General features: G+C 37.8%; 1 protein-coding gene across 1 annotated transcript in view; it reads right to left on the minus strand.

Annotated features, from left to right (window-relative positions):
* Window positions 1–25,731, minus strand: part of LOC149302472 (NADP-dependent malic enzyme-like) — a 125,101-nt gene that overhangs the window by 40,577 nt on the left and 58,793 nt on the right. Inside the window, exon 7 of the mRNA XM_089482557.1 lies at window positions 17,899–18,002. Coding sequence (XP_089338683.1) covers window positions 17,899–18,002 — 104 coding nt within the window. The remainder of the gene's footprint in view (window positions 1–17,898; window positions 18,003–25,731) is intronic.

Here is a 25,731-nt window from a genome sequence, read left to right on the forward strand (position 1 = left end):
AATTAAGTGAGATTTATATTATTCTTCCCAACTTGTGAGCCTGAGACAGACACCCATCTGTTTTTCTACTGAATAAACTCCCACTTGCATGCGAAAAAATGGCAAGCTAGCATTGTGTGGGAGATAGTTATTAAGACTTGGACTCTGCAGGGGCCAGCAATTTAATAGAAGAAGAAATTCCTGTCCATATACTATAGTATAAAAAATGTCTACCCTGTATTAAACACAAGAGGAGTACAATAAATTCACAAACGCGGAGTTGGCAAGGTTCTGGCAAATATATTTGTATTTTAGGCTACGGGTTGCCTGATGCAATTTACAACGCAAAGCATTGTTGTGTTAATTAAGTCTTGAATACAGATGGGATGAAAAGACAACCACAAAAAATGCACCATTAGGAGTTTGTTAATAGTACACCTACTTCATGTATTAAGTAGGTGTGCTATGTACTTTTGGATATAAATTACCCAAATGTTCATGCTGCTTTTGTTTAGTAATTTAAGTTTTGAGGACACAAATACACACTTAAAAATGTTTTGGTACCATTTATTCAGGTTAAAGGGAGGTGTTTGCATGCAGAGGTTGGTCATGCATTAAATCTACCATGTTAAAGAAGTTAGTAGTAGCTAAGGTTTTTAGAAATCAATTATGGATACATGTCCAAATTATCAGTGGGATTTTGGGAAGAGATGTTGGTAAAATGTAGAAATATACGTGCCACAGACAACCGACATACAGTATGTTTAGTCAAAAAACAACAGAACTCCTGGATCTCATTACCCTTACAGTAAGGGTGAATTGTCTTCTTCACTAACGGTGCCAAACAACTGCACCTCACTGATGAGGACCTATGAATGAGGTTGTTGGTTCCTCACACAGAGGAAATTTGACTCCTAACCTTCCCATCAGTCTGATATGCTGGAGATTTTCACTCTGTTATGGCTTAATTCGGAAATATTTGAGAGTCTCCCTAGCAGGACAAGGGACAGCTATCAAAATGCTGTCCTTCAGCTGAGCTAGTTTTGTCCTTTTTTTGGATGTCTGAATTATCCAGTGAAAACAGGAGTGAATAAAGAGGAACTTGACCTTACTTATAGAAATAGATTTAACAAGTTCTTGAGAAGGATGATAAAAACAGTAATGACGTAAACTTATGCTAAGAGTATTAAAAAGGTGTGATGGTTTGGATATGGCCAGTTATTGCTGCATGTATCCAAGGCAAGTGAATGTTACCACACGACTTACATATGCAGGGTATTAATAAGGGTACTCATGAACAATTCATATCACTTAGTCTAGAACTGTCCCTAACTAAATTATTCAGACTGAGTCTTTCAATATGCTCGGATAAATCATTGGTGTTAATGGTGGGAAGGAATAACCCAAAGTATGGCATACATTGAAATGGGATATTGTGAGGCCACACCTTGGTATTTGCTATAAACGATGGAGGTATATTAAGGTGTGGACGCCCAAAGTATTCAGGGGATTGTTTAAATGCCAAAGTCCTTAGAAGAATGGTTAATGGTTTAAAGATGTGTGTGAAGCAGACTGAATGTTCTGAGAACAAAAGTTTCAACTGGAAATATGCTAAGAGGAGGTGGAAAAATTATAGGATTTGCCAACACTGATTAACTGGGATAACTATCCTGCACATTTGCGGAGCTGGATCGAGATGTATTTTTAACAGAGTATATTAACTGCTAACTGTTATTAACAAGATCGTAATCCCTTAATTTCACATTCCTTCATCTTTACTGTTTCTTAATTTATGTCAATAAATAAATTAGCATATGAATTCACTCATGCTTGATATTATTAAATAACGTATTTTAATGGTTAAATGATTACCACATCCCAAATTCCTTTTATGATTTAGTGTCCTGCTAAAGAATCACAATTAGGTGCTCTAATATTTCCTTTTGATATATACATGTTATGGCATTGTAAAACTGGTAATATTAATATTAGGAGTATTCATTTCATATTTTAATTTTATTAAAACTAATATTTCATTCTTCTTCTAATGCAAAACAACAGGTGAATAGAAAATGCAAATTGATAAATTGCAAGGAAAAAATTGTCAAATTAATTTAGATGATTTATGACTTATAAAACCTTTTATGTTTCACATACCTTGTCTTGCCCAGCATTTGTACTGCAAATGGTGGCATTGCACAGCTTCCAATGCACTTATTATTGGTATAATGAAAGGCACAGGTGTTACTTAATAATAGTATTAACAGATTTATTTGTTTTTAATGGCCCTGTGTTACTAATATACTGTTAGCAACATAAAAGTGAATGAGCCTTATATGTCAGATGTTTATAGACATATAGAACGTTAATGATATATGTGAATAATTTCCTGTATGCACAAGAGGTGCAGCTACAAAAATATGTGCACCTCATAGTTTCCTAAAGCAGTGATTACCAATGTACAAAATATATTATCTCAACCTTTACACCAAGGCGTCATACTGTGTTGTAAAACCATATAATTAGAATGGTACATATTCTTCTCATAATACATCCAATAACTCATATCTGAAAAACGGTGATTTCTGTCTATAGTATCACTTGTAAGTTATCTTATCCATCAGACAAAATGTCAAGCAGGCTTAATACAATTACACACTATGAATGAACTATTAGATTTGATAAACAACGTCTGCCTTGTCAGGGCAGTTCGGAGATGAAACCTTTTTAAGGATTCTGGCAATATACTGTATTTACAGGGATACTATATGTATGCACGCATGTCAATTTTTGGGTAGTTATTTTGCTTTAAAAAAGAATTATTGTTCAAGAACTAAAATCATGTGAACAATGGATAGTCTTTATCCGTGAAGAATATTTTAGTTTTAAGAAAACATTGCATGATTTACTTCACAGCAAAAAAAATTGAGTGAATCTGATATTATATAGTGGTCTGGTGCAACATAAAATGGTTTAGATTACATTGGTCTCCCCCCTCCAAGAGTTAAAGGTCTGTACGAGCGACTCTATTGGTCGCCGGCAGGGGGCTCCTCTGCCATCAATCAATCAACCCCATTGCTTTGTTTATGCATTACATTGGTATGTTGAAAACCTTTTTTATACATTGTATTTTGGTGATATTACACCCAGTAAACATTGTTTGTATCAGCATATATGTTTTACATTTTTTGTGTGGTTTGAGTGCTAACCTTACTGTTTTTACATTATTGCTAAGGCTTTAGCACCATTGTTCTATATGTGTTACTAACATTTGGATTGCAGTTCTGACTTTCAATTTTTTTGCACAGTCATGCTGTAAAAGGAAAGAGTCTTCACCAAACTGGTACCACAAAGTCTAAAATGCCTTTGTATGCTGTATTATGTATCCCTTGTCTACCAAACTTTACAGTAGGCATCCATATTGTCCATCAGACTTCCTGTTAGTGAAGCTAGATGGATCACTCCAGATAACACATTTGTACTGCTCCAGAGACCAGTGGCGGTGTGCTTCATACCACTCCAGCCGATGCTTGGCATTGCGCATAGTGATCTTCGGCTTGTGTACAGCTGCTGGGCTGTGGAAAACCGTTTCACAAAGCTCCTGACACACAGCGCTTGTGCTGATGTTACTTCCAGACGCAGTTTCAAACTCTGTAGTGAGTGATGCTACGAAGGAAAGGAGATTTTCATGTGCTACGTTTTAGCACTCAGTGGACACGCTCTGTGTAGGGCCTACTGCTTTGTGGCTTAGCTGTTGTTATTCTTAGATGCTTACACTTCTCAATAATATCACTTATTGTGGACCAAAGCAGATCTAGCACAATTTCACAAACTGACTTGTCGCAAAGGTGGTACCATCAGTGGTACCTAACCTGTGGAGGAAATTCTGAGTAATTAACATTTTTTTTAATTTTGCTTTCCCGGAAAAAAACAATATTTAACATGGGCATACTAATTAAGAAAAAAGGAATAAACAAACATATGTAAGAAATAGCAAAAAAAATTCTAGGGTCACTAGGGTGTAAAAAAATCAATGAAAGTCATGAAAGGGTTAAATCTTGTAAAATTTTGGCTGATTTATATTTTGTGGTAGGAAAATATAATTGTCATGTGACACAAAAGCATAGGTTCATGCCATAATATCAATGGTTTTATGACTACTCTGCCAAGATTTATATCCTTAACATACTATAGGGGCAATGAATGTGTTGCAACTTTAAGTGGAAAAGCAACTTTAATTGCATGCTAACTCTTAGATAACCACATTAAAAATAATATAATCATGAAACTACATTTTTAAAATGATTTACATTGACACTACTTAGCTGCAACGTTCAGAATGTATTTACAGGACATGTATTAATAATAAGATGTAAGTTATTTTTCCATGTAAGTATTCTAGAGGGGGAACTTTTATGGTCAGTCGAGGAGTTATTATGTTTTCATTGCTTATATTTCTGGATCGCTTTGGTGAGGTGTGCAGGAATTCCCACACAGTTTCATAGCTGTAAACTCTTGGAAATATGTATTAAGGGTAGGAGTAACGGGTCTCCGCAACAAATGTTATATTTTTGTAATACTTGGAAAGCATGTATCCTCCAAACACAAACTTAGTCATAAGTTCATATGAATCACGAATTGCTGTGTGTGTTGTAACACAAACTGTTATTTTAAAGGCCTTGCATGGGAAAGTCTATTCTCTTGTGGGTTTTAAAAGTTAGTTGCCCAAAAGAAATGTGGTCTTGCTAATGATCAGTTAATTTACAATATATTGCACACGTATGCATATATGTGTGAATGTCTTTGTGACCTTGTGATTATTAACCAAATAGAGCAAACCGGTTGAGTATTAAATCCAACAGGAGCGTGTGAGCACGTTTCGAAATCCAATGTTTCCTTCTCTACAAATCTTTGCTTTTTTGTTAGAATTTTTTAAAATCTGTTTTATTCAGTCCTATCAGTAGACATTATTGGGTTGTTTAGAACAAAGCTCCAGTTTACAGAACTGCTAAACATTCTGAGAAACCAGCTGTCATATTTAAAGGTACAAGCTGCTTTCTGGCAGATGCATCTAGCAGTCAGTGAGGGTCACACTGGTCCTGCATTAAGATATGTTTCATTCTTCAATGCACAGTTTACTGTACAAATTACGGTCCTTGACATCTTCACTAAAGAAGAATGCATTTTGAAGGTCTATCAGGTTCAATCTCTACAAACTATCTCCATTGTATTTGTGAGAAACTTTTTCTCAAGTATTTTTACTAGCTGATTTATTGCAACCATCTGTATGATGCTGTGATTCTTCCCCAGCACCTTCCTCCACAAGCCTTTACTTAAATTTGCAATTTTTAGACAACAAGAAAGAACACCAGACATTGCGGTGATCTCCTTATTTTAGGGAGCTTTGGGGTTTATTTACTAATGAAGGAATTGGCAGGAGTATCCCCTTTACTTTATGAAGTCAACCCCAATGAGTGAGGATTGTCATATATAAAGCAATATTTGAATCAGAGATAATTATTGAAACTCAACGTACTCATCATGCACGGCTAGTTTAACCCTTCTTCAAAATTTCCGAGGGATCAGCCCTTCTAATGCAGAGTGAGTTCAGGGCGTTTTCAATTTTCACCAAACTCTCCTTCTAACGCCTGCTTTAGTGAATAAACCCATGTATGGGCTTATGAAAGATAACAATCTATATGCATAGATTTTAATATATACATATATATATATCTCAAAATCTAAGCACAAAATATTTAGGTAAATGTAAACAGAGGGTTGAACAGTACATTACAGCTTGATGATACTCCAAGTATTAATGTAGTATGTAAATAATGTTAAGCATTAGTATGTACGCCAAGGTTATCATCATTAAAATGATGAATTCCCATACATTATTTATACTCCTCCATTTCAGGCTTTCCAAATTCTCAGTCTGGAAGCTATTAAGAACATGCTGACGGGCCTGGCAAGAAATGTTTGGGTGGATTCTGCTTGCTATGTTGAGAAAGCGTGCAAGGAAAATGTAAAGAAGAATGCACTGCCAGACATTCAGTACCTGGTCATTCTTAACAATAATATCCAAGATATATGTTTTATGGAGAAGTAAGAGAAGTCAAATTGTGCAGGTGTAAGAAACGTGTGGCCTTATGGATATAAATGATTTTTCTTTTTGTGAATTCCTCACACTAACAATACTTCAAAGACTGGCTCGTTATTCATGAAAATGTTGACTACAGAGACACAACATTATTCTCAAGCCAGATTAAGTAAAATGTAAAAATAAATATTGGCATTACAACTGTGTTTCTGAGCCATAAAGCTAAGTAAGCAATAACTAATGACAGGCCAGCAGGATTATTGGGGTGCACTACACATCTATCAGGGGGGCAAAGATGACAGCTGTAGTTTGTATCTCTGTTTGCAAGGCATTTCAAAATGACAAAAATATGCCATTTAATTTTAAAATATTTATAATGTTCTTCATATCTTGGCAGGTGTTTATTTTAGTCTGGCATCTCTAATGTTGTGTTAATACTTAAACATCTTGGGTCAATATAGTTAGTATATTGTACTCTCTACATACATCTAAGAAGGCAATACATTTTACACATAAAAAGTATATTAAGCTTTTATGTGGGCTACTATTAATTCACATGTGAACTTATTTCCTTTTATTTGTCAACCTGCCCTCCAGTTATGCATATCTGCCCCCCAACTTGGCACTCTGCCCCCAGATATGCCTTATACCACCTAATAGCCACTCTGCCCCCCCAGATATACCTTATACCCCCTATATGCAACACTGCCTCCTTGATATGCCACTCTGCCTCCCCCCAGACTTACCAATACATCCCCAGACTTGCCCCCCATGCTCCAGACTTCCTGGTGTCTAGTGTGGGCAGCTGGTGGACATATGCGCGATGTGTAAAGACAATTTCTGCTGCTACCTGCCACTTCCGCCGGGCCTTCTATGACTGAGCACTGGCTCTGCGTCATAGAAGCCCCAGCGACGTCCACCGGCTGCCAAAGAAGAGGATCCAGGTCCCCTGCAGCGCTGCGGGGGTTCTGGATCTTAGTTAGACCTCATTTGCTTTTAAAAAAACCTTGTCTTATATTCAAGCAAATACAGTAGACTCCAATATGGACGTAACATAAAAATGGGGTTGTATGGCATCTGGATGTCTAAAGTACCAAGGCTTTTCAGCAGCTTTTATGCCATGTCTGGATTCTTATTTATTACATGATCAGTCCTAGGTTTTCCATGGGCAAGTGTAACTTTTTGACCACTTGGTTCTTCATGTTGGTATTCCCTTGAATATTTACTTATTTGCAATTGTTATTTTTATTTGTTCTTTTTTAAATCCTTTTTTTTACTGAGGAAGAACTACTTGCTTACAATCATAATGGTCAAGTAATCAGCTCATGTGTTATAAAAGTCTCAAACAAGTTTATTGACTACTATCCTTAATAATAGAAAAATGATATTAAAAATGGAGAAAAATAACATCTCAGACAAAAAAGTTTGTTCATTTACATATTCTTAATATTTTTTCATTATGTCAAATACAGTTCTTGCCCCTCCATATTCAACTTTTGGATTTGTAAATATAGTTGTTTTTTTTAAAATGTGGTCAGTTTACCCTTTTAGGGCTTAATAAACACCAACAATTAATAGTACTTCTTAGAAATCCATGCATGTATTGTCATCAGCTTTTTTTTACGTGGCACACAAATACAATTTTATCTTTAGTATTCAGCCAAAGGAATAATGGCAAAAGATAAAAAGATGAAAACTGAACCTCTGTTTACATAAAGCTTGTACAGAAGAGCAAGGAAGTGCCAGCTTTGGTTTCCTATATCATTATAAAACCGTCAGTAAAACCAAAATCACTTTCCTGTTACTATCTGACAGATTTGCTACTAATAGCATGTGGTAGAGAAATATACGTTTTTTGGGCGGCAGTAACACAAGCCAAGACTTGACTGATTTGTCCAAGATAACTATGTACTAGCCAGTTTAGACTCCTAAAGGAACCTTAATACGACTTATTGAATTATCTTGACACATTCAGAAATGAATACTTTATTCACATCAACATTTATATTTTATCTAAAAGGCCTAAATTTGCAGAAAAACTAAAGCAGAATTTTCCTTCTCGACAATTATGACTTTGCTAGATATTTTGATCCAATTCCAAACTGAGATTTCTAGAATTATTTCTAGATGTTCTTTCCTCCCATTAGTAAACAGTGTAGTTGTGTATTGTGAGATTTTGTTTGTGATATAACATGTTATTCTATCTCTCTATAGACAGTTCCTGTTCTTCATCTGCAAGATCGAGGCATGGATGATTCATTTATTTATTATTATTTGGAAGAGGAACACCTGAATATAAAGGGACACTTCTAATAGTCAATGTACGTAATTTGCATAGAAACGCAATAGGGAAAAGATTCTATGGCGTATAGAGGCTACTAAATAATGTGAGATGTCCAAGGCAAGCAGGCCCGGACTAGCCATCGGGCAAACCGGGCGTTTTCCCGGTGGGCCGGGCCGGATTGACTTAGGGGCTGATGGAGCTGCAGCTCCAGGCCCCTACCTTAAAATAGGCCCAGTCAGTTCGGTCCTCTACGGCCACATTAACGCAGGGCATAAGGGGCACCTGCCCCTTAAGCCCGCCGCAACTGCGACTGGGTCCGCCACTCTAAGGGGTCGGGAAGCCCCCACCAGTGCAGGTCTTACGGGTGTGCGGCCGCACAGGGTTTAAATTAAAACATTGGGGTTTGTTTTTTTTACTTTATTTAACCCCTTCGTGACAAAGGCTGATTCTATTTTTTGTACCCTTCGTGACAATGGCTGTTTTATCGTTTCTGCGGTGTTTGTGTTTAGCTGTAATTTTCTCTTAACCCATTTACTAAACCCACACAAGTTATATATTGTTTTTTTCAGGACAAGAAGGGCTTTCTTCAGACACCATAATTTTTTATATATGATGTAATTTTCTATAATAAAAATAATAAAATATGACGAAAAATTGAAAAAAAAATAAAATTTCTCACTTTTATTTGAAAAATCTTTTATTCATCATAAAAAACTACTGAAAAAACCTGCTAAATAGATTCTACTATTTGTCCCGAGTTTAGAAATACCCAATGTTTTTATGTTTTTTTGCTTTCTTCTACACGTTATGGGGCAATAAGTACAAGTAGCGTTTTGCTATTTCAAAACCATTTTTCTCTGAATCTGGTAATTCTGTCTCCATGTGGTATTTGGGGCATCTTTGAAGCCAGCAAATTAAATTTACCCCACCAAACCATATATTTTTGAAAACTAGACACCCCAGGGTATTTTAGATGCTGATAGTTTAACCCTTTCCATGCACTAATCCTACCACCAACCCTTGTCAAAGTTTGTGATAGTAATTGTTTTTGCTGTTTTTTAAACATACTTTGTACTTCAGGTGTAAAATTAAAGCTCCTGGTATGTTGTTGCTGTCACACAACACCCCGATATGTGTTCAGCAACATCTCCTGAGTACATTGATACCCCACATGCATGGGTTTGTCAGATTGTTTGGGGGCAAAAGGGCCAAATTTGGAACATGCCTCCTCAGCCGTATACCGCTGCATGGCAACAATTGCAGCAAAAATAGTGGGGAAGGAAAGGGTTAATGGCTCTAATAAAAAAAATTAAAAAAACCCTAAAAAAAAAGTACAAAAAAAAAAAAAAAGTAAAAAAAAATGTAAAAAAAAAGAACCCCAAAAACAATTGCCACTATGCAAGATCACTGTTTATGCAGTGATCAATGGCAATGAAGGGGTTAATATTAAATGGGTGGCTCTTATAAGAGCCTTTGGATCAATATATATATATATTATTGAGAATACCTAAAAACACACTGATCTGTCTCTCTCCCTCACTAGAAGCAAGTGAAGGAGGGAGGCAGATCCAATACTGATCAAAGGCAATGTTTAGAAAACATTGCCTTTGATTTATCAAATCATGATCACTCTTATGAGTGATCTGACCACTAGGGGTGTTATTCACTGGATGTCCATGACATCCAGCAACACCCCCCCCCGATGATGACAGCAGGCTCCGCCCCTGGCTTGATGGGCGCCGCCATCTTGAAACACCGCATGTGTTTCGAAGACGCCGGCACCGGGAAGGTAAGTTGAGCATTTAGGAAGCGATCGCGAGTCGCTTCCTTTGCTAAACAGGTGTTGCAAAGATGCCTCGATACTGAGGCATCTTAGCAACACCAGCTAAGCAAAGGAAGCGACTCGCGATCGCTTCCTAAACCCGTTTTTCGGCGGCGGGCGCCGCCATGTTTGAAAGACGTGCAGTCTTTCAAACATGTTTTTTATTTGCTCCTAGGAGCGATCGGGGGGGGGGGCCGGGAATGTTTTTGTTGATGTTGCTCAATGCCTCGATGTCGAGGCATTAGAGCAACACCGTTTGAGTGAAAAAATCGATCACGGATCGATTTTTTCACCCGTTTAAAGACGTGCCGGTCCTGGCACGTCAATTGTCATAATCGTCACGATTTTCGGTGACGTGCCCGGACCGGCAATTGTCATCAAGGGGTTAACATCCTCCATGTTAAATAAAGTTTTTACAAAAAATGTATACACAGAATGCAGGAAATGCACAAGTCAGAGACTCTGTCTCTAGGTATAGCAGCTTCCCAAGTGTCCTTACTGTCAGGCCAAGTTCACGGTTGTTAATCAGCCCTTCCCAATGCCATAAAGCTGAAACAACCAAATTGTGTTTACACTTACTTAAACCTTCCATGGGCCAAGCCAAACACAGCCAATCATTTGGAAAATGACTCAAGACTCACAGCTGTGAATATAATCCATACCAAAACTGATTTAAAGATGCATTCTTGGTTCGTTAATTTTAACTTGTACGTGTCTCTGTTAACTTTTTCTTTTGCAACCCACTGGCTTTTGTCTAGCTACAAATCCTACCATGCTTAGACAACCAATTACTGACTGGGCATGTTGGGAGCTGGTGTTCTACACCATACTGACTTTCACATACCTCTATTAAGCAAAATACCTGTGGAAACCAGAGAGGATATAAACTTTTGGTTCTTGTTCTGGCTTGTGCCAGGATTCATGATATCATGAGTCACTATGAAGATTATTGTTATTGGAAAATGAGGAAAGATATGATTTTGTTGTGCCTACAGAATGGTATTGGTGGTGTAATTTAGGGTAAAGACAATGGTGAGTTTTTCTAGACAAACTAGATAAACTTGCATTCAATATGATTTGTACAATCAGGGTGGTTCAGACTGGAAGCTGGCTGATGACGTGAGTGTGGCCTCCTGGTGACTTCAGCTGGATACGTACGGCCCCAGGCAAAATTTTTCCGCTGGTGTAGCGTACCTCCAGTATATACTGTATTGGCTCGGATATAGGCCGCCCCCGTATATAGGCCGCACCCTAAAAGTTTGGTGCTTTTTTAAGTTTTTTTTTCTTTAAAAAAGCACCAAAAAAACATGCTGCCACTCTGTCTCCCTCCCCCCGAGATATGCTGGCACTCTGTCTCTCCCCCCCCCCCGAGATATGCTGCCACTCTGTCTCTCCACCCCGAGAGATATGCTGCCACTGTCCTCCCCCCCCCCCCGATATATGCTGCCACTCTGCCCCCCCCGACTTACCAGAGGAGACTCCCGGGTGTCTTGCGGGGCCGGCGGGGGACATCTACGCAATAGGCGTATACAACTTCCGCTGAGTGCCGGCACCGGAAGTTGCATACGCGTATTGAGTAGATGTCCCCCGCCGGCCCCGCAAGACACCCGGGAGTCTCCTCTGGTAAGTCTTGGGGGCAGAGGTAAAACGCATCGTGCGGACGGTCACCGGCTGCGGCGATGCGGGTAAACAACCTCCGCAGCCGGTGACCATCCACACGATGCGCTTAGACAACCTCCCGTGCCGGCACCCCCCCCCCGTGGAAAGTGCTGGCAGGGGAGGCTGTCTAAGCATATCGGGGAGTAGGATGCAGGTCCCCTGCACCGCTGCGGGGGATCTGTATCCTAACCCTGCCCGGCGCCCGGGACTGCATGTCCTGGGCGTCGGGCGCTAGACCCCCAATATAGGCCGCACCCCCACTTTAAAGACTTAAAGTGCGGCCTATATTCGAGCCAATACGGTAGATTTACTGACCATACATTGCACCCGATCCGCCGCTGGAGCATGGAGTATTTGGTGTGTGGCGCCCAATGGCACACTAGGCATTTGGCTGATGTGCCTGTAGCCAGTCTGGGCCTGCATACAGTACATGAAAGGTGTGTTCATGTAATTCAAGGTAAAGGAATTACCTCACTGGCATAACTCAACACTCACACACAAGGACTAGAGAAGAATATTTACTAAATTCACTAAAATTTATGCAATATTCACTAAAATTAGACACTTAACCTTAACGCACTACTGCACCTTAATGATCACGTGCTAGATGACCTATAGGACGCAACAGAATGTCCTAAAATCTTTGCACCGGCCAGGAACACAGGCGATTGGAGACTTGGAGTCTCCCCTGTCAGCATAAGGCCTTATCGCTGGCTCTGTACAGTAATGGCAATGAGACTTCTTTATATGCGTACAGAAACACTTTATGCGCAACCATCACTCCTCTGTTCCGATGGCACATTCCAATTTCCTTGTTTTCCATGAAAACAGCTGTGACCCCCAACTTTTAAGCAGTAGCTTAAATATATATATGTAAAAATAGATACACCATATCACATGCAGTACCATCTGGTTACAAAATGGATCCTTACGGTCTATAAAGACCACACTGGATCTCCAATTAAAAAAACTTTAAAAAAAAAGGTAATAATAATAACAATACTACAAGTGGCACCTCTATTGTGAAAGAAGTCCTAAGTAAAATTACAAAATGTGATTTTTTTTAAAATAACATACTGTATAGAAATGATAAGAAAAGAAAGCCATCTGTGTCCTTTAAAAAAATATATAAATCGTGCGAGTATGGGTTGTTGAACAAACATATAATAATAATGGCAGAAAAGCTTCGGTCACCAGGGCCGCAAGCTCAATCACAAGGTGCAGCTGGTCATTTGCCCAGTGTGCCAGATGACCACAGTCCACTGTGGTGGGAAAAATAGCTGGTCATGAAGTTACCTAACTTTTGAATTGATGTCAAAACTACCTAATTTTGAATTTGCATTGCAAAGTTGGCAAATGAAGATGAACTTGCATCCCACATGATACTTTTAAGATATCAACCAAAATATTTTTTTCATTCCATAGTTCAAGAAATCTACTTTAAAGTTGTCTCCTTCCATTTTTCTAACCAAATTAGAGAATATGTGTCATGCAAGTAAGAACATCTCAGATGAACTTATTTGTTTTGGAATGGCCAGCTTGCCCATCTCTATAGAACAGGGCTTTTAAGATAACTTGATCGCACATTGTTAATATCTCCATATATGTAACTTAGTTAAGTCATTTGAAACATAAATAACAAAACTAACATTTGATTAGTTTGATTTCTGTAACTCATGTACATTATGAAGTTAAAATAGTAGATTTACATATGTGTGCCTAATATTATATAAAAATGTAAATGGCAATTTTTTTAAAACAATAATAATATCATACTTTAATATGAGTTGTTATTGAGACAAACCATAGTTTCTTAAGCCAACTTGTTGTTGAGAAGGAAAACTTTGCTGGCTCTTTTGCAGATATGGCAACAAGTAACTTTCATAGAGGTTCTTCACCCAAATACTTTTTTATGTGGTGAGGAATCCAGAATCCAGTTAGCTGTAAATGGCGTAAAAGGTATTTGATGAAAATTGCACTTTTGATTCCTACATTAGCGCTAAAACCATTATGCTCTAGACTCATGTAAAGTCTGTCTGGTTGGAAATCTAATTCAGGAGTTGGGATGATGGTACTTTTTTGGTGTAGAAGCTTGAGGATTAAATCCAAGCCTGGGTACTAATTGGGTAGAAATGTTACTGATACCTTGCAGAAAGTGTACTTTATTGGTCTAAAGATGTGCGTTTGCAGCCTTGCGCATAGTTGCACCACAACCAAGATGGCCACGATTAAAAGAACGAACAGAGTGGCCTCACTCCTATTTCAATTTGGCAGCAAATTTGAAATGTGGAGTGGAGCCTTTTCTGCCTCTAACACTACATAAACCATTGCACCTTGCCCTCTGATTGTCTTACCTATGTTTTGCCGTTGTGCATTCTATCCCAGTTTGTTCTCCTGTTCCTATGCTACTGTTTCTTGGATCCTTGACTGTAACTTGTTAACCTTTCAACTACTTTGAACACTTCTTGACACTGGCTTGTTTAACTCCCTGCTCAAGACTTGTTTGGTTCTACCTGTGTGTACCCTTGGAGTTAGTCCCCAGTCTTGGAGGATCATCTTAAAGTCCCACAGGCGCTCAAACCCAAAATACGCAACCCAAGGAACCAGTTGGAGGACAAATAACTCTCCTGAGGTCGCACAGTCCTGCCTTTCACCAGTGTCTCCTCTGCTATGCTGTGTGAGACAGGCTCTTTGTGATGTAAAATAAGCATACTAAGAGTAAAATGCCTTTTTTATTTCCGCAGAACCAAAAACACAATGACTTCTTCCTCTGGGTTGTAATTTAATAGAAGATTGGATCGAAACAGTATATCATTTAACACATTATTCTTTCTGACAATATTTATGCATTCTCACAATATTTGCACAGATTATTCCCATTACATAGATCATACCATAGTACATGTCACATGGTTTAAAACATATGGTAAATATTAGACTATATTTTTTTAACTTGCCAGCCTAATCTAGCCCTGCAATAGCAGATTCTGTCCCGACCTTGGTAACAAAGATAATTAGTAAGGGAAAACCCCATCTTTTATGGTTACATATTAGATTCCTGACAGTACATGAAATGATAAACTCACATCCATCTCCAGTTCCTCTTATCTAGCACATCAGGGGAGAATAAATATAACTGTTATTCTTATAGTTGTTAACTTTAAAAATTGCTTCTGTTGCTTTTTTCAGACTTAATCTGTAATTGTTTTTTTTGTTTTCTTTTTAAATATTTTTATTGAAAATGTTACTTGGGTACACATATGAAAACAATCTCAACCCTATATTGTGTGTATAAGGCTACAATTCGCACAGGCTCACCAAAATTGGACTATGGAAGACTGGAAGAACGTTGCCTGGTCTGATGAGTCTCAATTCCAGCTGCGACATTCAGATGGCAGGGTCAGAATTTGGCGTAAACAAGTCTTGTATCAATACTTCAGGCTGGTGGTGGTGGTGCAATGGTGTGGGGGACAATTTCTTGGCACACTTTGGGCCCCTTAGTACAAATTGAGAATTGTTTAAACGCGACAGACTGCCTATTGTTGCTGATCATGTCCATCCCTTTATGACCACAGTGTACCCATATTCTGATGGCTACATCCAGCAGGATAATGCACCATGTCACAAAGCTCACATCATCTCAAACTGGTTTCTTGAACATGACAATGAGATCTGGCCTCCACAGTCACCAGATCTCAATCCAATAGAGCAACTTTGGGATGTGGTGGATGGGAGATTCACATCATAGATGCGCAGCCAACAAATCTGCAGCAACTGCGTGATGCCATCATGTCCATATGGACCAAAATCTCTGAGGAATGTTTCCAACACCTTGTAGGTCCCATCCGGTACTAGCAAGGTGTACATAATAAAGTTGCCAGTGAGTGTATGATAGTTGAGTATCCCCTTTAAATGACCATCTCCCCCATGCAAATGTGTGGATGGATTCTGCAGAATCCCTCCTATACATTTGCCTCTTTTCCTGCTGATGGCAGCCAAACAGACACGGGTAAAGAATGCATAGTAAATTATTTAGAAAGTATTTTAAAATACATTCTTTGCTGATAAGGCTACATGGGACAGTAAATGATTAAAGAGTCTAGAAACTTCCCACGAATTATCATTCTGATGTGTATTTATTTGACATTCTGTACAATAGGCCATACTGTTGAGAATGGAATGTTCTTGTTGATTTTCCTATAGTCAGAGCTTTTTCCAGAACTGCTTTTTTATGAATATGGCCCAGTACTTGTTATTTTGCTTCTTTGCTGTTTAGCAGAAAGTGCCATTTTGTTTTTGTTTTTTTGTGTTTGATTTGTTTGTTTTTTCCTTGCCTTTGTTAATAGCCCATGCAAGCATCATTCTCTTTTAGAAAAGTATACATTTTTAGGGGGGGAAAAGTAAAATTTGTCTTATCAGCTTAACATTAAACAAATATTCCTGCTGATTGAGCTATATCATTGGCTGTTATGATAATAAGACAACGTTTTAAATCTCCTTTTACACATAAAACCCCATATCTGCTATACTTCTGGAAATTGGCAATTTCTATCTTATACCAATCAAACAAGACTTCTTCCCTTAGCAGGAGCTCACCATGAATACCAATGACAAGGTGACAGAGGCAGATTAAGAAATATATGCAATTTTTTGCACTTTTGCGTTAATACACCTACAAATTATTTAGTCCTTAATATGCACAAGGATTAGTGTCAACAGGAATGGCTCTGGGTTTTTAGGGGCCCTATGTGAATAAAAGGTAAGGGCCTACCTGATATACCGATGATTAAAATAGTTATTATATAAAAAGTAACACAATAACTGATGATCAGCAGTTGAAGAAATAAATATCCTACTGATATAACTTTATGAGTGATCTCTCATCCCTTTCACAGCCTCCAAGGGTGTTCCTTTGATCAATGAGGGCCCTGAGCAGCTGCCTAATCTTCTTAAAACCGCCTAGCATTTACATATTTAACACTGCTAGAGCCAAAGAAAAAACACACAAGACCACAAATTACAATCATACCAAGAAATGCTAATAACCAATATTTTTCTCCAAGTATTCCAAAGGGTTAAAAACACAAAACCGCCTTACTTGAAATTCTGCACTTCCCTGCCACATCAACATGAACCCTTATCCTGGCAAGATTTTCCGTTCACTGTAAATATAACTCAACTTTATTCCCAGACTTTTCAATATGGCTTAAAGCTTTGACAAATAGTTTCTTCTCATATTTTCAACGAAAGAATGTGCCTCCTCCTATGTAACCAGCAGTCCAAATATAGCTTATAGAAAAGATATTAGAAACCTAAAATAATACGATGCCAGCACATTCTTTCCCATTTCCAGATAGGAACTGAAACAAAGGGGTTCTCTGTCAATGAAGTAACATTTTATATTTGCGTGTACCTTTTAAGCTATTTTATAATAACATGTTAGACAGCTGGTTAGTTATAATATGGGTATTATCTTTCAGCAAAAACCACTTAGACACACTCCAGTTTTTCTTACAACTGTGATACCTTCCCTGCTACTAAGTATAAAGCTTAGGGTTAATTGGTGATGCAGGAACAAGATTTTTACTCATTCTCCTGTTGGGTTACTGTGATTAATGATCCATGAACCAATAATTAATTCTACATATGCTGATCCCTTTCAGTTATCGTATATCCAGTTTATTCACACTAATTTCCTATTGTATTCAATATAGATATGCACTCGACTTTTAACCGTAAATAAGCATTGACAGTTCAAGCAATACCATAAGCAGTCACTAAAACTCTCTTACCTCAGAACCAGGACCAGTTGCTTTTAAATAGTCGTTGCTTACCAAAGTCTATGCATTGCAAATTAAGAGACTCTATAGTTCTACATTGCTCTACAGAGCTCTTACCAGTTTATGGACAATAGCCTTTTTTACACGTACAACTAAAAGTTAGGCATATTTGATTCATACCCATGCCAATGATAAAGATGACTTTACAAATGAAAATGCCATGTTCTGTTATATAGAATAAGTTATGTTATAGCAAAATGCTATTCTTCCTTACCTGTCTGTCACAGCTTTCATGAACTCCTCCAACAGATCATCATAAGGTTTTCCTCTAATCCTTTTGTGTCTTAATCCAATATATAGGGGGTCCCTTAATAAATCCTATTGAAAAATAGAACGAATTGTTCAAATAATGTATACATTTTGTAAAATTAGCTTCTTCACATGTTTTACTCATTTTTGCAAGGTTTGACCCACTTTGCCGTGATGTCCACAAGAAATACAAATAAAAGGCATATCATTGTGGGAATCGCTGGTCATGGTTGGTGGGGCTTAAAGGCAACATCAAATCATTGTGTTAAGTAACATTTTTATCAGTTAAAGTACTTGATTACATCATAGATTACATATCATACAAAGAAACCATGGCATATATAGATGTTTGCTCTATTGCAATATTGTTTTACTAATTTCATGTGTAGAATCATGCTTATATCATTCAAGACCCCTTCTGTTGTGGTTATAAATCACCCCAAAACCAGGTATACACTTTTCCTATATGATAATGTATTTTTTGGGATCATTGTAATTTAGGCAACATACTCTACATTTTATTTGTGATAAGTTGATAACCTCTTCCAGTGAAGGCCTGATGAAGGGCAGCTCCTTGTGATATTTGGGCTGAGAGCTGGAAAATTACGTTATATCCCAAAACTAGTCGTAAAAAAGATGCAGGGTGGAAGAAAAATTATATATACATATATATATATATATATATATATATATTTAAAAAATATTTTTTCACATTGACCCTGTTTCCGCTTCTACTAGTTTAGCCTAATGTTGCTTTCAATCACTGCATGGTTGATCATAGGAATGCTGAAAATTTAACCAATTTATTGCACAATTATCTAGTGCAATATACAACTCTCTTCTTAATACAGCTGACCTCAATACTTACAAAAGAAAGAACGCAACCTAAAATGCTTGTTTGGCTTATCATTTAAATGATGGGTATATATGCTAAATAAATAAATCCTTATTTTAGATGCAAAGGCAACAAATATTATGTTTGCAATCACCTTTGCTTTGCTTGTATTGAGGTAGCCTTTGCTTAGGAACATCATATTTCCTCAAAGGAAGTAGCCTCTAGGAATATCTTTAAATGTTGTCACTTTTGTGGTTGCTTGTGCTTACAGAAATAAAATGTGAATTATGTAATTAGGTGCTATTATGTAATTAAGTTATGTGATAAACACTAATTGAGAGAAGTTCTCAGCATAAGCCACAATGTTACAGATCAATTATGCAGGACATGGGCGCGCGTCTACATAGTTCCAGTTTTTAGAAAAGGCCTTATCGAAGAATATTGCTCGAACATATAATGATTTATTTCATGGGTAATAATAGAACTGTGTAAGATTAGACTTTTATCAGAAAGAGAGTCATGTGAGGACACACATCGTATTGGTCTTGATCATTCCTTCCTCATTTGGCTCCTTTGTTTTTATAGATATGTCAAATAATCCCTCTTCCTTATAATCAATAAAAGAAGAGTCCTTTTCTTAAGGATTGAATAGATTTTTGTGAATTGTTTTGTAAAATAGAAAGAGCTCTGAATAGAAACATACAACTTTACGCCGATAAAGTCCACCCATTTTAATCCAATTAATCTTAATTCTGGCTATGCCTATGAAGGTTTTTCCATTAACTCACAATGAAATCCTGTTGACTGTAGTTGGTTTATTTGTCTGTCCCTGCTAGACCATATTAATTCCAGTGGATTAAGCAATCAATAAATCTTGATGGAGTCTACATTTTTGTTGTACACCCAGCTGTGATAATCACAGGCATGATGTTACATTTGCATACAGATAGGAATATTCTCGTGCCAAGCACTGCTAAAAAATTTAATTGATGCCTTAGTATATTATTACATAAATGTTAACTTCAATTTTTGCAAGATGTATGGGTTGTCTTGGTGTGGCACTACTCCATGAGAATCTGCTTTAAATAGAGAAAAACCTTCTGTTGAAACATCTAGTGAATCTAACAAAGCAAACCGACAAGTGATTCTCAAAACACAAAACTTCTTCATTAGGTAATGTGAGTTGTAAACATATAAATTGATATGGCTGATTAGGATCTGGATTTTTTAACAGAACAGTTTGCAGCATGGCTGCTTTTTGTTTCATTTTGATTCTCCTTTTTTACTATGATCATGAAGCCCTTTACTCCTGTAAATGTCAAACATTTATTTAATAATAAGGTTGATGCACAATGAATTTGGTCCACAACTGTTCCCAGTCATCACATGCACCTTATTGCTTATGATAGCTGTTTGGTCCCTTTAGATTTTCGTGGGACCCTGTTGCAAGTGCATGGAGGGATTCGGCAGAACACCTCTCCATCCACCTCCACTCAGCTTCAGTGCTGGTGAGATTCAAACTCAGGATTCTTATTGATTTCAAATAGCCAATTGGCAGAATGAATCATCAGATCACACATGAGGATGGCTGCAGTTGGTACACCAGGTTAATGTATTTTGTTATTTATTTTGTTTCTAAAAAATGTATGCTAAAGTACTCACAGAATAAGAAGGGATGCCAGGAAAGAAGCATATAGCTGGCTTAACAACTGTTACCTTGTTTAATGATACTTTTAAAAAGGCTTGTGGAAGAGGTCAGTGGCCTATTCTTGTAAAGGCTACTGGCCCTTATTCTGCACTACCAGGGGCTGAACACCAATGCTGGTTGAAGCGATCAGAGATGCATTTTAACTGCATTTTCACTACAGAAACCTGTGCCTAGGCATCACAACCTCCACGGTATGACTTCCCCTCGCATGTCCTTCTGTGACGAAGCTCCTGGATGTAACATCATGTTCCAGCATAGATCACAAGGAAGAGTCTATCCTTGATGTAGGTCCTGGTGTTTCGGAGAACATCCCTGCAAGCAAGCTCTGGGAGAGGATATCACATATAAACATGTAGAGCTTGTTGTCTACACTGAACAATAAGATAAATACATTATCACACAGCAAACACATATAGCTGGTTTTGCGGAGATGAACAACCGTAGCAGTAGGGGCTTGAAAATCTTTAGACCTTGGGTCCCATGAGTCTAGTTATATTTGTACAGTGAGGTCACATAATGTTATTTAAAATAATGTCATTTGATACTATGTAGTCTCTTTTAGTAATTGAGTAATAAGCACAATACACAATAATTTAAAATGTTTTCTCTATTGAAAAATCCCTCCAACTTTTAATTTATTGCAGATTTATCCATATGGCTATATTTAAGCACCTCATGCTGAAATAATCTTTGTTGTGCCAAAAAAATATCCAATGTTGGATGAGGATGATATTTTGCAGACATTTTCTCTTTTGCATTCAGGTTAACAGCATACAGTGATATATAAACATCTGCTAAACAGATTATAATCACAGTTAAACAATTTCCTGAGCTAATTTTGCGCTGAAAAATCATGTAGCGACCTTTGGTGACAAGATAATTTATTTAACAGTCACTAACCAAAAATATAAAATGCCCTTAAAATTGGACATAGTTAATACTGAATCAAGAGTACTAGACATAATTTATGCAAAAGCCATGTTAACAATAAAAGTCCTTGAATGGTTCTCCAACAAGAACCAGGAGTTAATATTTATGTAGGTTAAGTATTAAAGTTCTTCTGTCAAAAAACTGGTGACACAATGTCTGCCTCTATGTACAAAATGATTAGCACTGGAAAAAGCTGAGTACTAACGGTGTGATGCTGATAACGGTGAAGACTTTTACATTTGATGCCATTACCACCACGCTTTCATTGAAGATGCCTGCATCCATCTGAGCATACCACATTACAATTGTATCTATTTTTGTCCTGTGTATAAATCCAATTGATACATTTTTGCACATAAAAAGGTAAAAAATTAACTTAAATTAAAGCGACTTAAAAAAGCATCAAGTTTTATCAAACTATTTTGTAATATTTGTAATAGTACACAATTTTATTTCATTGGTCAATTGAAATATGCGCACATAATTGTCAGAGACGCTATTCTACAGATGTCAAGGGTTCAAACAGACCATAAAGACAAGTCATCCAAATTATTATAAATAGTGTGATGGAGCTTCCTGTGCTAATGCAGAGATATGGAAAAATCTTGGCTTTTGCAGCTATCAAGGCTTAGAGCGTTATACTCAAGTACTAGTTGTCTGTTGGGGCAGACTGTGGAGATCCTGTTGAAAATGATATGGGCAAATACCTTGTGACTTTTCTACTTGAAAATATGCTCCCACAGCTAAGGGTATTTGTAAATAATAACAAATTAATATTTTAGTTAGGCAAAATTATGACAATATCAACAACTGTAAAGGCAATGTTTTCGGGCCCAATAAACAAGAATTTGAGTGGCTAACTCATCACACTAGACATGACTTCAGTTGCTTGCTTTTGCATGCTAACACCCTGAAAACATCTAGTATATTGACTCATATACAAGTTGCCAAGATGTCTCTCCCAATCCTATAAGCAAGGTATTTTAGGTACTATTTTGAAAAATAAGTTGGTAACCTTCAAAATATTAGGGATGCTGTACATCGTTTTTATATATTAATTGCTTAAGATTTTTTTTATGAGAACAAAAACGAATATTCTGTATTTTACTTGGCAGAATGTACTTACTTGTTGCATACATTGGATAAACAATAGGGTGTTTCAAGACAAGAGATTTGGAACACATAAGTATATAAATACTTTCAAGATAATCACAAATGTAATAACATGGAGAAAAACGTGAATAATTAACTGTGATACTTTAATTTAAAATATATTAGTAATCTGGAATTTAACTTTATCTGGAGTTTTAAAAAAAGGAAACATATTACATTTTCCTTTATATAGGGGCACATTTGATCTTTTATTTTGTAATTAGTAGATTTCTATTATATAATATAAATCTTGTAAATACTCCTTGTTAGCGCAAGCCCTCTGAAAACTGATGTGTATTTACTATGTTTTTTCCCAATTTCTCCACACTCTTTTAGTATCTAGTACTCTCAAAAGAATTAAAGGTGAAGTACCATGTAAAAATAAATATTTAGCTTTGTGAATTATAAATACTGAAATGTAGCATAGTAATAAAATTGGTTTTGTTTCCTGTTGTTTGAAAGTATTCCTTTTATTTGCAGGCCCATAGGCATCTCCTTTTGGAGTAGAGATCAGTCAGAGAAGATTTCTCTTTAAAGAAACTTGCCAATAGTTCCGGTTGAAGATCACAGCTGATCATCTAAGTGCATACTAGTGATTATTTTCTAAATCTGTTTTCAGCAACCCATGATTCATTTTGCTTTAACTTGCAAATTAGTATTTAGTAATTATATTAGAAAGGTCATGGCAGTTTGTTAACCTGGATCTTTTCCTGCAAAACAGGTAGGCAGCTCCCAGTGCTTGTCAGCATGCATTTGGCTAGTGTTGGAATGCTGGCAAGCCAGAGGAGAACATAATTTGCACAAAACTGGTTGATGGCCCAAAATAGCATGACCTAGCACCTTTTAATCTGGAAATCATCCCCTTTAATTACCACAAATTAAATCAAATAACTTATTAACTAAATATTAGGTAAATACATATTATTATTATATATTAGGTAAACACATATTAGGTAAACACATGACATATTACACCGTGTCAACAAAACTAAAGCCAAAATGGAGAATTAATGTGTGAAAACCTAAGCACACCCTTACTGCTTCCATGGGAATCGAGCGTTATTACTAATTAAGTAGTAAACAGGTGTTGCTAATTAAATGCCCTTGTGTAATTGATCATCAGCATATGTGACCACCTCTATAAAAGCCAAAGTTTTAGCAGTTTGCTGATCTGGAGCATTCAAGTATGTGTTAACACAATGCCAAGAAAGATGACAGCAATGATCTTAGAGAAGCAATTCTTGCAGCCCATCAGTCTTGGAAGGGTTGTAAAGCTATTTCCACAGTGAGAAAGATTATTCAAAGTGAAAAACATTCAAGACAGTTGATAATGTTCCCAGTAAATTCACCCCAAGGTCAGACCATGCAATGCTCAGACTAACAAGAGTTACATCTCTCCAGGCCTCAGGTAGCATGTTCAATATTAAAGTTTATGACAATACAAGAAAGCCTCTTCTCTCTAAAAAGAACACTACAGCACGGCTTAGGTTTGCAAACTTGCATCTGAACACACCACAAGAACCCTGGAACAATTTCCTTCCGACAGACAACACCAAAGTGAAGATGTTCCGCCATTGTGCACAGTGCCACATTAGGCCAAAACCAAACATAGCATATCAGCACAAACACCTCATATCAGCTGTCAAGCACGGTGCTTAAGGGGTTATAATTTTCTGCTTATTTTGCAGTCACAGCACCTGGGAACCTTGCAGTCATTGAGTCTACCATGAATGACTCTGTTTACCAAAGTATTTTAGAGTCAAATGGGAGGCCATCTGTCCAATAGCTAAAGCTTGGCTGAAATTGGGGTATCCAACAGGATAATTATTCAGCAAAGAATGGCTGAAAAGGACAAGAATTAAGGTGTTGCATTGGCCCAATCAAACTCTAGACATCAACCCCATTGAAATACTGTACTAGGACCTTAAGAGAGTTGTGCATAGACAAATGGCCACAAACCTCACTGAACTGGAGCAACATTAAAAAGAAAAGTTGGTGAAAATTCCTCCACTGCGATGTGAGAGACTGATAAAGTTATTGCTGCTAAAAGTGGGTTTACAAGCTATTGAATCATAAGTTGTACTTAGTTTTTCACAGATGGCACTAAATAATTTCAAATAATAAGTTAGCCGAATACTGAACATTTGTTCCCAAAGTCTTTTTCCATTACAGAACTCCTACTTTATTACCCACAGAAGTTGTGGTTTCTTTTGCGTTATTGTAAGAGGACTCACTATTGGGTAAGCACAGACTGTTTACATATTTTGGAATAATAATATATTGTCAATCTGTAACAGAGTGAGAACAAAACCATATATGTTTTTTTTGGGGGTGGGGTTGTGTACTTCTCTGCTAAATATGTGAGCCAGCAATACTTCATCTCCAAATAATGTGATTAGATGATGGTTGCCATATTGGGCAATCTGGCTCTCCAGGTGTAAGGCACGTACCGTACGCCGGACGGTACGTGCCGTTCGAGGTCCAGGACTTACCTCCCGTGGCAGAGCGCGTCTGCTCGCGGCAGGTTCCCAGTCCCTGCCGCCGTCTCGGGCGATGTGTTCTTCACTCCCCGCGTCCACGCGGGGAGCCGGGGAACACGCCGGCGACGCTATTCGGGTCCCCATGGAGGGGGCGGTGCTCCAGCACGCCGCCCCTAGTTCCTCTCCTCCTGCTAACGGTGTGCAGGAGGGAGGGGGAGGAGTGGGGGTAGGGGCTTCCCCTGGAGGGGCGGCACCTCTTGTGCCGTCTCACAGGGAAGAGGTGGTTGGGGGCGGAACAGTGGGTGGAGATCTAGACGTGACGTCAGACGCCACGTCTGGGATCTCTATAAAACCCTCAAGCTCCCTTATGTCGGCGCTCAGATATTCTGAGACGCTCTGTGCCCTACACAGCGTCCCCAGTACTGTGCTCCTCTACCTATTTGTATCCTGATTTGAGCCGTTACCTGACCCTTACCTGTGACCTGATTACGCTATTTGATTGCTGCCTGGACCTGACCCTTGCCTGTGACCTGATTACGCTATTTGGCGTCCTGCCTCTACCTGATTTAGTTATCGTGCCCTATCTCTACTATTCTGGACTGTTCCTGTTACCTCCAGTAGTCCTGCATTCTGGGCTCCTTCTACCCTGCTTTGTACATGCTCCATGAGCCAGTTGAGCAGATGAGAGATCTC

This window comes from Sceloporus occidentalis, unplaced genomic scaffold, assembly GCF_023333645.1.
Source record: "Sceloporus occidentalis isolate IW3139 unplaced genomic scaffold, rSceOcc1.0.p SCAF_19, whole genome shotgun sequence".
In the NCBI taxonomy this organism is placed as follows: Eukaryota; Metazoa; Chordata; class Lepidosauria; order Squamata; family Phrynosomatidae; genus Sceloporus; species Sceloporus occidentalis.